At 39.5% G+C, this 16,081-nt stretch overlaps 1 protein-coding gene across 1 annotated transcript in view; it reads right to left on the reverse strand.

The window, feature by feature from the left end:
• The window catches only part of LOC103752515 (uncharacterized protein C1orf87-like), a gene marked incomplete at its 5' end in the record, with an annotated part of 57,185 nt that overhangs the window by 38,352 nt on the left and 2,752 nt on the right, over nucleotides 1–16,081 (reverse strand). Inside the window, 3 exons of the mRNA XM_008856337.2 lie at nucleotides 1,745–1,842; nucleotides 11,346–11,502; nucleotides 14,879–15,000. Of these exons, the coding sequence (XP_008854559.2) occupies nucleotides 1,745–1,842; nucleotides 11,346–11,502; nucleotides 14,879–15,000 (377 nt within the window). The remainder of the gene's footprint in view (nucleotides 1–1,744; nucleotides 1,843–11,345; nucleotides 11,503–14,878; nucleotides 15,001–16,081) is intronic.

The raw sequence follows: 16,081 nt of genomic DNA on the forward strand, positions 1-16,081 counted from the left end.
TAAAGATCCTGCTTGCCCAATATTTCTATAGTTTACTGTCTGTCAGAGAGACACGGCATGACAAGAGGCATGCTAAATCTGCAAATTGTTTAATTTATTAGAAGTGGAGGGGATACGGGGTAGTGTTCAATGTGAAATATATATTTATGAAAATGTGAAAAAAGATGAGATAAAAAAAAAAAAAAGCAGGTTCAGGGGAAGAAGGAATAAGTGGTGGGGATTAGAACTCTGAATGGTTGCTAGAGGATGGCAAGGAGGTGGTTAAGCAATGATGAACGAGGGAGCAAGCACAAAGACAATAAGAGCAATTGAGATGTTGTTCCTTTCTAAACAAGGGAACTTTGTTCTTGGACGTGGCTAAGATGTTGGGAAACAGTTTGATGATTTATAAGTTTTTTAATTGTTATTTTGGCAGGATTTTAGAATTTGTGGAGTTTGTCTAGGGTAATTTGGCCCTAATATAATGAAAAACTCTTCTAAGTACCACATACGTTAGGATGTGTTTTTTTTTATGGGCTGCTAAAATTATGAACTATTCCCTAAACTATGTGAGCCCTGAAACATTTTCTATCGCTTCCTTTTAGTGTTTCCGTCCCTTGCTGTGGATAGCTTCCTAAACGCAACACAAATCAATGCTCATGAAGCCTTACAGGCCACTTTTTAAACTCCCCAGGGAGAAGTTCCTGTGGATGTATGCCCTGTCTTCTCACTAGGGTGTGTTGTATCCTTCCTGGTCATCCTGACCTTGAACTCCATCTCCTTGTCTCAGGGAGGACTCCAGGCCCTGTTTGATTTCTCCTTTTCTGTGCAATAAGCCAAGCCAATCTCATTGGTTTCTTTTCTCAAGAGTCATGGCTTGGTGATGCTTGATAGTCAGTCTCTGAAAGAAGTTTCTCATCTGATTTGTCTTGTTATCCATTTCTTAAGGATTGACAGAAATATTCCTTGGTGATTTGCAACATCTAAAAGATGTTCCCTGCCAGGTGTGATGGCACATGCCTTTAATCCCAGCACTCACAGGTCAGAGGCAGGCAGATCTCTGTTAGTTCAAGGCCAGGCTGGTCTCCATAGGGAATCCAGGCCAGCTGGGGCTACAGGGAGACCCTGTCTCAAAAAAAAAAAAAAAAAAAAAAAAAAGATGTTTCCTTCCTATGACTATAAGGACCTTTTGATCTTTTTAAATTTTTAAAAATTATATTTATTTTGTGTGTGTATGCCTGTTCATAGGTGGGAGTCAGAAGACAGCCATTAATAAAGCAAACATTCTTTAACTTAACTGGTAAACAGTTGAAATTGATTAGTTCACACATGCAACTTATATTCTAAAGACAGATTTCTGTGTTTGGATTCCTAAAGAAGACAAAGGGGATAAAAGCGCTTTAGTTTCACACGTGGCACAGGCTGGCAACAGTCTTTAACATTAGGCAAATTTTTCCTCAGGGTTCTGGGATGGCAGACAGATTTAGTTTGGCTTGTAGATGGCCACTGCCTTCTTGCTGTATCTTTCTGTGGTAGAGAGAGGAAGTCATAGTGTCTTTTCTTCTTTTAAGGTACAAACTCCATCATGGAGTTCAGCTCTCATGACTTTTAATTTAGTTACCTGCTGATTTTACATTTTGTCACCCATGGTATGGGTGGTCAAAGCCTCAGCCCTAGAATCATTACATGGGGAGTTAGGACTTTACCATATTATTATTATTATTTGGGAGATGAAGGGGGACACAAACATCAAAATTCAACTTACTTAATTTCACCTTGGTAACCTAAATCTTGGTGGTTAAGCAGTGTTTCCAGCAGGCTCAAGGTTAGATATAATCCGTGCTTCCCACATATAGCTCCGACCTAGAAATAAGAAAGGATTTGAAGCTTTATAAGATGACATTGATGTTTTAATTTCCTTATTGTAATTATAGCCTATATGATTTTTTCTTTTGAGACAGTGTCTCCCTGTATACTAAGCTGGCTTGGAACTCACTTTGTAGACCAGGCTGGCCTTTGTCTCAAAGATCTACCTGCTTCTCCCTCCCTACTGCTAGGATTAAAAGCATGTTGCCACCATGCCTGGCATAGCCTATAGGATTGTGACAAAGAATTAATACCTAGGAATGTACTCTACCACTGGAATATCATTTAGAGCAAGACTCTTCAGATTAATGCTTATCAATAACAAATTTATATTTAGTTGATGCTTGGGTATCATTTATTATTCAGAAACCACTAGGCTTTTAGTTGCTGATTTTACATTTTGTCATCCATGGTATGGGTGGCCAAAGCCTATGGATTATTTTTAATTTGCAATGTAAATAAATTATAAAACATTTTTGTATAATCTACTTTGATTTAGAAAACAAGTGTGTTTGGTGTTTGTCAACTGGATAGGTGCATGTAGACTAGACCCATACTTAACACCCTGCACAAAAGTCAACTCCAAATAGATCAAGAATGTTAACATAAGATCAGATACCCTGAATCTGATAGAGGAAAAAGTAAGAAATACATTGGCTCTTATAGGCAAATGAAGGATATTTCTGAATATGACAATACTACAGACATTAAGACCAAAAATTGGTCACATCCTTAACATTCTTGCCCCTATTGAACCAGTGGGCATATCGTGCCAGCCCAGTCATTACTGTAGCTCAAAAGGTTCACAACTGTATTGACAGTAAGACCTGATTGCTGAAGACAATACATGTGTGTCATAGAGCAAACAAGGAGAACTCAAGGTGGTGTTGACTTCAGAGCCTCCCCCTACTGGTTAGCATTCATAGTACTGGAAGGTGCTATGCAAGCTTCTAGGAGGGAAAAGTAATCATCAGCCTGACCCATCTTGAATCCTGTGAGTTGTAAAAACAGCTGCCTTGGCAAGATATGCTCACCAGTGCAATGGTGGCATGAAAGTTATAGGAGTGACCATGTAATCTGTGACTGGGATTTGAGATCCACTCTACAAGATGTACCCTATACCTGGCACTGTTATCAGGATCAAGATCCCGTGGCTACATAGGCCACAGACCATAGGGGAGAATCTACCAATATTTTACTAAATAGAAATTATATTAATATGGTTGCCAATGACTTATTGCTATACCTATCGATTAGTGCATGTCTTAACCCTCATCAGAGAAGCTTCTTGTGGGAGAGGGCAATTAGCACAAAGACCTACAACTGGTCAATGTGCAGAGAATATGAGAGTGTGAAGTTCTGAGTCCTAAATGGAACATCTATATCACAACTCTTTTCTCAAGGATCAGGGATCTTCACAGGAAGAAGGAGTAGAAAGATTATAAAAGCTCGATGTGGTTTATGACTATAATAAAATTTTTCCAGAGAGTAATGTAGTTGCATATATGAACTCACAGTAATTGTGACAGCATGCACAAGACCCAGTGAAGTTTAAGAAAGACAAAATGCCAGCATGGAGGAGAGAGGCGGGCATAACGCCCAACCCCTAGCTAAGAACTATTAGCATGTGATAATTGCTGGGAGAAGAAAAGTCAGTTTTATTTAAGAGTATGGGTGTGACACCAGGTAGAGCAACCACACTCCAGGGAGGGATCCACATTCAAGAGTATTTGGCAACACAAATTGGACTCAATGGGAAAAAAATGGACTTGAAGTTGGGTGGCTATAGAGTTGGAGAACAATCTGTGTGTTGTTGGGGAAGTGTGGAAATTAATTCCCAAAGAATTAATACATTTAAAAAAAAAACAAGTGTGTTACACTCACAGTTAACGTTACTTTCTAGTTTCTTTTCCTGCAGTAGTGAGAAAATACCCTGACAAATGCAATTAGAAGGAGAAACGGTTATTCTGGCTCACACTTTGAGGCCCAGTCTATCATGGTGGGGAGTCAGAGCAGCAGGAGCACAAAGTAGCTGATCCCTTTGCATCCAAAGTCAAGAAGCAGCAGACAGTGAAGGTATACTAGTGCTCAGCTCATTTTCTCCATCCTACAGCCTAGGAGACCCGACCCAGAGAACAGTCTGGCCTACAGCTAAGGTGAGTGTTCCTGCATCAATTAATACAATCAAGATAATCCCCCATGGACATGCTCAGAGACCCATTTACCAGATGATTATAGAATCTGTCAAGTTGGCAATAGTAACCATCATATTCACTAATGTGTGTGTGTATGTGAATGTGTATATAGAGAGAAAGAGATAGTAGATAGATAGATAGATAGATAGATAGATAGATAGATAGATAGATATAGAGAGAGCTAGCTAGCTAGATGATAGATAGATAGATAGATAGATAGATAGATAGATAGATAGATAGATGGATGATGGATGGATGGATGGATTAATGGATGGATAGATCATGGAGCTACATAATTATGGAACATATAATAAAAATCATGTTCTCAATAAGTATTTGTTAATTGAGTGAATGAAATGTCATTGTAGTTTCCCAAGTACTCAATTTGTTATGGATCTATCTGACACAGAAGTTTAATTCTCAGATGATACTGAGATTCAAATATACCCCTTTCTGGGAATGTGATAGTCTATGCTGTATGTTTTATGATAATGAGTAGAAAGACTTCATACGCAAACTTTACTTTGAACAGCAGATCTACTGTCTGTGACATGGGCAGTTACTTAACCTTTCTGTGTTCAATTTATGAAAGGGGACTAGTTCATCCTACTTCCCATGATTCTGTGAAGATGACATGAGAAGCACCTGGAATGGTACATGGCTCTCAGTAGGCATGTCAATAATATTTTCTGAGATGGAAAGAAGAAAAAAGAGTAGAAAGTTATAAAAGGAGACACGGGGAGAACAGGAAGCAGGGAGAGACAAAAGGGAAGGAGCAGAGTCAGAGAGAAGGGAGAGAGGGAGGGAGGCATGGAGGAAGGAGAAGAAGCAAAGGAGGAAGAAAAAGTATCATATTAGTTTGGATTAAGTGGTAGCTAATAGATTATGGTGGTTTGGATATGGTGTCCTCCCCCCAAAATTATATGTCAGAAGGATTGCGTATCAGCTTGCACTGAAGCCCCCAAACTCTGTCAAAATAAATCTTTGGATCGCCTTTTAGCTGCTTCTCTCAGTATTTTCTTCACAGTTTCCAAAAGCTTTCTATGACATAAATAGTCCAAACTAAGTGATTAGTACCTAGTTGTATTACTTTGAAAAGAATTTCAATATAGTATCTGTATTTTATGTCTTTTAATTCTGATGCTTTGGCCCACTGAAGCCTTATTGGTTCTAGGACTCTTGCCCTTCTTAGTTAGGTAATTATCAGAGAGAGTAAAAAAATCTCAGTTGAATGTGAGTGATCACATCATCCAAAGCCCATTATGAGGGCCTTCACAGCTGTACTCCTCTGACCTCTCTCCTTTGGACAAGGAGACTGGAAACTAGGGGCAGTGTCCAATAGGCCAGAGTCCAATGAAGTTGACCAGGCCATTCCATCCCAAGCTTGCTTATCCTTCTTAGCTTATTCCTTCTACAGAAAACCACAGTAAAGGCTCTTCTCTGCCTTTCCCCTTTCATCCTGACTCAGGGGGTGCTTCCCTTAGAAGCTCTGTTTGGTGTGGTGTCCCTCTTAGGAACCAAGGGAAACAAATCCTTCTCAACTCATTTGTCTCCTGATCTGTTGGTATCAGCATATCAAAACAATAGTAGAACACACATTTAAAATTTTTCCGTATTCTTTTTATTTTTTGTGGATGAGTACACTGTCTGCATGTATGTAAGTGTACTTACGTCGTGCAATGCACACAGAGGTCGGAAGATGGTGTTGTATCCCCTGGAACTGTAGTTACATATGGTTGTCAGCCACCGTGTGGGTGCCAGGATTCAAATTCAGATCTTCTGCAAGAGCAGCCAGTGGTCTTAACCGCTGAGCCCTCTCTCCAGTTTAATAGGACATTCACTCTAAAACAGTGACAAGGACTAAGGACATAGTTCAGTGGAGCATTTGTCTAGCCTGGGCAAAGCCCTGGGTTTATCCTCAGCACTGCACATAGCAAGCCAGCAAGCAAACTGTGACAAAAAGCATGTTTGCTTTTGTTTATGGGGTTTTAAACATGCCTGTTAATAGTTATCAAAGAATAAAGTCAGGAAAACTTGAAGAGGAAAGTAAAAGATTACTCTGAGACAAGGGAACATTAACAACAGAAGCCGTGTATGGTGGCACACTCCTTTAATCTCAGTATTCAGGAGGCAGAGGCAAGTGGATCTCTGTGAGATTGTAGCCAACCTGGTCTATACAGTGAGTTCCAGGCCAGCTGGGGCTACAGGGTAACCCTGTCCCAAAATAGAAAAATGAACAGAGTTCACCAGAAGCATAAGGAATTGGGGGGAAATTTCAGGTAGAGGAAAAGGAGATGTGAATTATGTGTGAAAAAGTCTGGTGCTGCTTAGAGAGTCAAGTATTTGACATAATGCCATTACTTACTTTCCTATTGTTTTATTTCTATCATTTCCTGAGCTTCCTCACAAGGCAGTGTCTTTCCCTGGGCTGGGATGGTGTTTCATTCATTTTCCTATAACCTTTGCTTAGCGTAGTCTTGAAACATAAAGGATCAAAAGTAAAGGATGAATGAGGAAATGAGGGAATGATTTGAACTCACCAAGAATAGAGTGTGTGGGGTAGGGGCAAGAAAAACATATGTAGAAATTGCATGCATTCTGCCATTTTATTCCATTAAGTAAGAACTGAATTATCTTCATGATTCAAACATATCGATAGATTTCTGAGCACTCATATTAAAAGGTTATTCTCAAAATATATCACTTTGGCAATGTTGATTTTTGCTGTGGCTAAAATAAATAGCAGATTAGAAAGAGTACATCATGGTACCTAGACCCAGACTGATTGACAGTTGCTGAAAACTAACTGACAGTTGTTGAGGAGCAATGGAAACATCCACCAGAAAAGCTTATTAATGCAGTGTTACTTGGGATTATCATTAAAATCTTTCACGGCATGAATATTCATAATAATGACCCTTAGTAAGAAAATGTTTAACTTCTTCTATTTAATAAGGAAATGTTTTCAATCAGATAAAAATAAAATATCTATGCCTAGAACTCCTAGATAGAAGGATGCAGAAAGACCTGGAGCAGAGAATTCTAATTTCATGTCCATTCCTGGGATAAAATACCCTGACCAAAAGTAACAGGGGAGGAAGGGTTTATTTAAGCTTATGATTCCAGGTCACGCCCATCATTACAAGAAAGTCGCAGAGACGGGAACTTGAGATAGCTGGTCACATCACATCCACAGATAAAGACTGGAAGAATGGAATGCATCCATGCTGCCTGCCCTCAGTTAGTTTTCTTCCCTTATACAGTTTAGATCCCAGTCTAGGGAATGGTGCCACAGTGGGCTGGGTCAATTAACAACTAAGACACACAACATGGCCCTAGGTCAATTTGATCTAGGAAATTCCTCAGTTGAGGCGCTCTTCTCAGCGTGATTCTCAGTTATGGCAAGTTGACAATTGTTTAAATACCATCTTGGGGCTGGAGAGATGGCTCGGTGGTTAAGAGCACTGATCAGCTCTTGCAGAGGACCGAGGTTCGATTCCCACACCCACATGGTAGTTAACAACCGTCATCTGTAACTCCAGTTCCAGGGGAATCCCACATGCTCTTCTGACCTGTACAAGCATTGCATGACATGGGTGCACTTAGATACATACAGGCAAACACCGACACACATAAAAATAATAAAACATTTAAAAAAGCTATTATCACCTCTTGCTGAATTATTGAAATAGTCTCCTATAAGCAAGCTTTGTTTGCTTCAAAATAGTTCTCCGAATTCTATTAGAATTCTCTTTTTAAAAATACGAATAGGATACTATTGTTTGCTGATTTAATATGATTCAGTGATTATTATGGCCGTTCAGGATAAAATTCATAGTCCTTAGAAAGACCCTTCATAGCCAAGCTCACACTTTCATTCTAGAGCTGACTTGTATTGCAGCCATTCCTGGAACTGGCCTTGCTTTCCCTCAGCCGTCATTCTGGACTGGGTTTATACTGACCTTTTGACGCAGACCACCTGTCTTGTCATTTTCTCCTCTCTCCACCACCCTTGTCTCTCTCTTTGTCAAACGTGTCTGCTAACTAGGGTGCAGTATTTACTCAATCACCTTGACGACTTTCAAGCAAATCTACATTGGTGTCTAGGTATATGTTCAAATCCATGGCTATCCTCGCTTTTCACAGAATGGTGATGGCATTGCCTTTTCCTTGAGCTTCTGGGGGACACCTGTTGTTCTTAATGCCCACCACAGTGCCCAGAACATATTGAGACATTAATATATCAAACAGGGGATTGAAATAATAACACCTGTTGTTCTTAATGCCCACCACAGTGCCCAGAACATATTGAGAAATTAATATATCAAACATAACTCTATATTAAATATACAATACTGATTATAATCGTGGGTATTGCATTAAAGGTAGGGAATGATTCAAAATTAGTAGAACTCTTTGGACTGTTTTGTAGCAGAGATATATAAGTAATTAAATATGATAAAAAGGTGCCAGCCAAATTCCAGAGGAAGTTGGAGAGTCTGACTTCACTAGGTTAAAAAAAATTGTTGAAAGGGAGAAGAATTTGGAAGATGTCCAAAAGTGTTAAATTGAGGCTACATGCTTAGGAACTGAGGTTCTATAGCCCTGTTGAATGTATGCCTGGCTCAGGTAATGAGAAGATGTGATGCGTAGTCTTCGATATTCAATTTGATAAGATCTATAATCCCCTAGGAAATGGGTCTCTGGCATACCAGTGAGAGGTTTTCTGAATTAAGCTAACTGAGGTGGGAAGACCTACCTACGGTGGGTAACACTATTCCCCGAGCTGGGATCCTGAACTGCATCAAAAAGAGGTAGAGGTCAGCTGAGCACAAGCATCCATCATGCTCTGCTTCTTGACCTGGAGGCAATGTGATCAGCTACCTCAGGTGTGGCTGCTTTGACTTCTCCGACATGATAGACTGGAACTTCCGTGAGCCAAAATAAATCTTTCCTTCCTTAAACTGCTTTTGCCAGGGTATATTGTCACAGCAACAAGAAAAGTAACTGAGAAAGCATGGTAATTAATAAAGATGCTTCTAGATGGACATTGCATCAACAGTCCTGTCAAACCATCACTGCACTGAACATGGGCAAGACAGGACAAGGGAGTCTGTGTATGAAGATGACAGATAATGGACCTGTTTCTGTACTATTCTTTGTGACTGGTAAAAAATTCACCGATTTGGGTGACAAGACCTGTAGATTATTTCAGACGGTGTTTGGATTTTTTGGAAGCCGCAGATAGTCTGTGACGAATTTAAATCGGTGGTTCTGTGTTTTTAGTCACCTTACTCTTGTTTTTTGTTTATTTCCCTGGAAGGAGAGTGAGAGCTGTCATGGTTGACCCAAGAACGTCCATGGTTTTCTGTCCTGTACTCCAGTGAGGTTAAGAACCACCGCTCCAAAGTATCAGTGCCTCTAGCTCTGGCCTGGCTTTTCCCAAACTGCTCTTAACTCTGGGTATAAGAGCAAGGAACTTGGGGTGAGACTGTGTCCTGTGGCTTCCTGTGTCAAATGTCCCTTGGGCCTCAATTTGCTGCACATTCTGGGGAAAACGAATTATATTTTACAAGCCTTTCAGAACTATATTACTACTTTGAATGAGTTCCAGATGTTTTAAGAGATGCCAGATGGCTCATGAAGGACAGACCAGCTTTAAGGAAAATGTAGCCTATTTCCTTGGATCAGAACCACAAAGTTAAGCTTTCAAGGCCAGCTTTAGGCAAGAAAATTTAAGGACTGTCTGATAGCCAGTACATAATGTGGTTATCATGTGAACACAGGACAGACCCTCCTACCTTAAGATGCTTTAAACTAGATCCTCAGAAAACTGATGTGGTGTGTGTGTGTGTGTGTGTGTGTGTGTGTGTGTGTGTGTGTAGAAAAGGAAAGGAGGATAACATGGATACCGTTTATTTAGGATTTGTCTACCAGATAATAATAAATGTATTTTAATTTTCAAGTTGTTTATGAAAACATTCAGGGTTTACCAACAGTCTTATACAACTCCTAATCTAACAAAGAACTGCTGCTTGTTAATCTAATCCTATTAATCTTCTCACGAACATGGAAAAGGCACATCATGAGACACCGAGTGCCCTGAGGTATTCTCTTTCTACTGAAACATGCTTGCATGTGTAGTACACATGCACATAGGCACATTAACACTCAGGATTGACATAAGCCTTGCTTTGCACAATTACTGTATAAATGCAGGCCTAGAGAAAGCCTTCATATGAGAATAAGAACCCATTTTTACTGTGTTGTGTCTTTGCTTCCTCAGAAAATATCAGAAAATACTCTGCCTGCCTCAATTTTAACTCCTTTATACTTGCAATGAAAGGGATGATACAATGTGACAGAACCTTTTCTCCTATAAGTTCCAACATTTCCTAATCTTCTAAATTCTAACTCTCATGTACTGGTCTCAGTGGAAACTCTCAGATATTGTCTGCTAATTTAGTTCCAATTTTGCTTTTTAACTTCCTGAACGTTTCTGTTCCTTGAATTCTGAATCTGCCTCTTGTTACTTGTAGACTCGGGATTAATTCAACTGTCTTCTTCACAACTCGGTTTTGTTTCACTCATTAACAGCTGCAACAATACCTACCTCCATTTCATAGTATTTTGTAAGGAATTACCTTTATTGGTGTTAACTGGGATTATGCGAGTAAAGTATTCAGCACAGGGCTCGGTGTCTAGAAAGAACCCTGTAGTCTGTTGCTGTGGCATTATCAGTGCAGTTATAGTAATAGTGGCAATTATTATTCCACCTGATCCAAGGTAGCATGGAGACTGCAGTCCATTTGGCTAACAGAAGATCTATGAATAAATATGGTTCTGGGTCCTCGTCCATGAAACACATCTGCACTGGTAATTAATGCTCCAAATCAGCATGCTAAGGTCTATCCACAATAAATTACATCAGTCCTAAAATATGGTGCTCCTAAGGCATGGTACACCACATGTAGATCCCACTAGCAGCTGAAAGAGGATGCAAGAAAGATGGTTGGCCTTGAAAAAAGATTTATTTTCCATTGTGAAATATTATTTTGACATTGTCATATTTTCTATTATTAACATAAAACAGCCCAGTGTAAGTAATTCCTGGACCAATTCTGCACATTTTGTAACATCTTTCCAATTTTGTTTTTCTCTTCTCAAGAACAAAGAACCAAAGTGTTGTGTAATATAATCCGCAGGCAGAACACAGATTATATATAATGGAGTCTTATTATTCTAGTTTCAGCTTTCTGAAGTAGCATGTTGACTCTCATTGAACCTGAACCTAGTTTTGGTTACCTTGGGCAGAGGGAGGCAGCCAGAGAATGAACGATCTTCTTTTCGAAAGCTTAAGTTGAGGTTGTCAATGTTGAGTTTGACTTTGGATGTTCTTAATGCCATCTTCAAAGTATCTAGCAGACTTTGAGACTGTGAGCTGGAGCCTTGAGGTGGGGCACTGATTGGAGAGGTGAAGGAAAGACTATGAAAACATGATCCACTAAAAGCCTCTGCATGTTTTCATACCTTGCTTCTCAATCCTGCTAACCCCCTGGGATCTACCTACTAAGGCCTCCTAAGTCTTGATAATTTGGTCCTGAGACCACATGTGCAATTTTCATAGATTAATACATCGTCTCTTCCATTAGAATGACCTTACAATGAGGGATCAACTGACTGGACCAAATACTTAATCCATCCTTCTAATTATCTTTTTTTCAGTTGAAAACAAGAAAAAAATAATACACTATGTCTGCAGCAGAGTTCTTGAGCTGCTTAATATTACTGCTTTAAACTCAGATAATTATTAGTGGCAAATCAAACTTCCATACTACTTATTGCCACAAGCAAAACCCAGCACATCCTGCCAGATCTCGTAACAGGAAATTTTCATAGGAAACCCTGGACCACGCAGACATACTGCACTATTCCCAACCTTTCACTTTACGTCTGGAAGACCTGTGAAGTGTTTGGGAACTAATTATTTACTACCGTCTGGAACGCACATATTTAATTATGAAAACAGTAGGCTTGACTGACTTCTGTTTCTTTAAATAATAGGTGAAAAGTAACAGGGTGATACATTTATGGTTATATGTTTCATGAACTGTTTACATTCAAATGAATTTGAGTCCCTCCTCCATCTGAATCATACCTCTTATGAAATCTGTACTGTTTTACAGTGAAAAGCCACTTCTTCAGAAGGAAGTTATGGCACCCCACATCCTACATCACATAAACAAGGCTGTTTTCAATGGTGCGTGGGTAAATCTCAAACAACCAGTCCTCTGAGGTGAAGCCCTCATTTGTAGCATTACCAATATCCCTAGTATCACCTGCCCTCACTGACTTCAAACAACCATGTCCAAGGGCTGGCCTGCTAGAGCCTCATCCAACAGATGAAGGACCAGTATAGGTGGTGAGTGGGAGCTCTTTCTCCTGAGGCTCAGACTTCAGCAGTCCTGTGATTCTGAAACACGCTTTCTGCTCTGAATAGACCAATGCTTTCGCTGATGCACCCAGAATGATCTCTTTATGCACTTTTTAAAAATGAAGATTTCTAGATGTCCCTGAAAGTCAAATAATGTCTACTCTTTGGATAATTGGAAAAATATCAATTCTATTTAACAGACATTTATTAAGCATCTCTTATATGCTGGTAACTATGGAAGGACTAAATGAGACATAAAGTTGGCTAGGATGAACACCATTCCTAACCTTAAATGCCAAATAATTTCAAATGCAATGCCTGTCGTGAAGGAGAAGAGATCTGGACCATGGCACAAACAGAAGGAATCCTGTTTGGGGACCAAGGGCCTTCCTGTCTAGCATTCATGAAATCTTGACCAATGGAGGTCATGATTTGTTGCATAGTCTGTAACCTCTCTGGGTCAAAATTTCAAAATTTTTAGTTATGAAGGGTACTTGCTGAGTACTAAAATTTTCTAGGGCTTTTCATTCCCAGTAGAACAGTAATGCCCCGAGCCACGCTTGGCTAAAGTATTCACATGGTAATATTATTTTCTTTGGATTAGGAGCTCCTTAGGCAGAGATTGGGTCTTGCCAATATTGGAATTTACTGTACCCAGCAAAGTGGGCCTGGCAATGAAACTTCGTCAATGAAGAATTACAGCCAAGTGGCAGACTGTGGGAAGGAATTGTGACAATAGAGAATGGAATGTCTCTCTGGGTGGAGACGTGCCTTTTGCCTCCTCCCTTAAAAGTTAATCCAGTTGGATAGGTCAATCACCTGGCCAGGGGATCACCCCTGAGTCAAGATGGGTTCACCTCAAGCCATTTTAAAGAGAATGGAACCCCTATTCCCATACTTATTCATATAAATATAAAAAAATGTATTTCTCCCCAGAATCTTCGCCTTCTGTGAGGTCACTTACTGAGGTGCATCCTTGCAGCCTTGTTAAGTTTGCTCATTTTTCTAAATTACTCAGAAAAGCAATAACAACAACAACAAATGGCTAATGCACGTAAACGTACACTTCTAAGTTCTGCATATGAGAGACTCTAAATAGAATTTTGCTTTCATTAACTATTACAAAACAATGAAATGAATTCTATTTGACTCTCCATTTTCCAGTTGGACCCTGGAAGAAAAGAAAGAAGGTGGATGAATTCCAGGGTCACACAGCTACTCTGTGGCAGACACAGAAGTTGAACCCAGGTTTGTGGCAATGGACCTCATGTTCTTAACAATTGCACTTCCTCACTGTTCTTGGTAAACACAGAAAATATCACACTTCACTCTGCTTCATCGCTAATCATATCTCTCACATACTTTTCTTTAAAACCTTCAATCATTTCTTCCCCTTCGCTAGTACATATAACAGGGTTTCACTAGCCAAACCTATTTCTAGACTCACACTTTATAGATGAGGCAGCTCCATGCTTTACATGATCATTTCTTGTTTGCAATGAGATTTTTCTTTTTCACATATAAATAAAAAGATGTATCTTAGTATAAAGAAATATATGCAGTTGATTGAAATATCTTCCTATGCTGAGAAAGGAAAAGTGTAAGGGAGGGAAAGAGGAAAAATGGGGGGGGGTGGAGAGACATACATACGCACATAAAGAGCGACAGAGACAGAGAAACTATATGTACATGTGAAATATTGGTCAACTTGGTAAGATGTTAGAGTGAATGCCTCCAAGATCCTGCCACTATAGAGGTCTAGCACAATGGACTGATTATGTCCCTCCAAACTTCAAATGTTGGAACCCTTACTCCAATGTGGTGGTATCAAGAGATGATGCTTTGGGGAGGAGATTAAGTCACAAGGTTTGAGTCTTCATGAATGGGATTGTGCTGGATGGCTTCAGTTGTCAACACATCTGGGAAGAGGGAACCTCAATTGGGGAATTTCTTCTATGGGATTGGCTTTTAGGCATGTCTGTGAGGCATTTCAGACCCTGAGTCCATGTTCCTGACCTGAGTTTCTACTCTGGCTTCCCTGGATGATGGACTGTGAGATGTAAGCCAAATAAACCTTTCCTCCCCAAACTGATTTTAGTCAGCATTTTATCAAAGCAACAGAAGCAATCTAGGACAGGGATTAATGCCCTTACAAAGAGTGGTGGCAGAATTTTCTTGTTCTTTCTGTCATGTTAAGTATTAGGAAAGAGCTGGCATCTGCAGCCCAGAAAAGGGCCCTCACTAGAACCCAAACATGCTAACACTGTCATTTAAACATTCAGCCCACAGTAGTAGAAAGAAATATCTGTTCTTTAAAGCCATCTAGCTTATTGTAGTTGATTACAGCAATCTGAGCAGACTAAGAAAGGCATGAATAATAGGCATAAAAAAGGGAGGGGAATACCTTTGTCTATGCTCGCTATAACTTGGAGTTTTCCTAAGGTGGCTGTCCACAGCTGTTTCATTTTGCTGTAAACCAGTTGAAGTTGCACCTTTTAAAAACCAGAGAAGCTTTCCATAATTCACCTGAAAATTCAATATAAGGTGGAACATCTTTATTTAATTTATATTGAAGGGAAAGATATCTGTTGGAATAAAATGCATTTGGAAAAAATTTACCATTAATAGTTTAAAAATCCAATTAAAATATAGTCTCACAATTATTTGTGATTTTTGTCTAAGCAGCCTTATCTGGACAAGTGGTAAAATTTTACCTGGTGGTTGGGTAAAGCCCAACTTCTTACGCTGTGGGGAGCAACCCTGTGGAGTCATGAAAAATATGGCATAGTAGAAGGTTTTTTTAACATGTAACAACCAAAATTCAATACAAATTCAAATATACAAGATATTTCTGGCAGCACCACCTTCACTGGATCAGGTGACTTCACTGCAGCTATGGCATGAACACACAGTCCAAAGATTTAGCTCTTGATATAAAAATAAATAAGCATATTCATCTTAGTGTATAAACTTGCTTTTATCTTTAATAAATAGTAAAATTCTATATATGCCAAATAATTGGTTTTAAAAGACTCTTTATGGGCTGGAGAGATGGCTCAGTATTACAAAGGATCCAGTTTTTTCTTCCCTGCACCCACATGGTGGCTAACAACCATCCTAACTCCAGTTCCAGGGGAATCCCAATGCTTTCTTCTGACCTCTACTGGCATTGCACAACATGGGTGCACTTATACACATGCACGCATTACACTCATACACATGAAATAAAAATAGTAAATAAAATATTGGGGGGATGCTATGGGAAGGTGCCATTTTGGAAGTGGGTATATAGATGAATAAGACTGTGTGGGATGTTCTGTATAATATACACACAAAAAAATCAACAAATTAAAAAAAGACATATTTGAGGAGGAAGCATAAAAATTTACTTCATGTTAATTAGTAGAGGTGATAAACATTAAAATCTACCCGACGACTTTATAGCCATACACAGGTGCCAAGGATCTGAGTGCAACTCCACTGTGACTAGATACATAGAGATTAAATATGCATGTGCAAATATCTAAGCGTTAGTAGCATTAAAAATATATGAAACAGCTGGGCATGGTGGCGCACGCCTTTAGTCCCAGCACTTGGGAGGCAGAGG

Source organism: Nannospalax galili, unplaced genomic scaffold (genome assembly GCF_000622305.1).
Source record: "Nannospalax galili isolate Female #2095 unplaced genomic scaffold, S.galili_v1.0 scaffold1088, whole genome shotgun sequence".
Classification (NCBI taxonomy): domain Eukaryota; kingdom Metazoa; phylum Chordata; class Mammalia; order Rodentia; family Spalacidae; genus Nannospalax; species Nannospalax galili.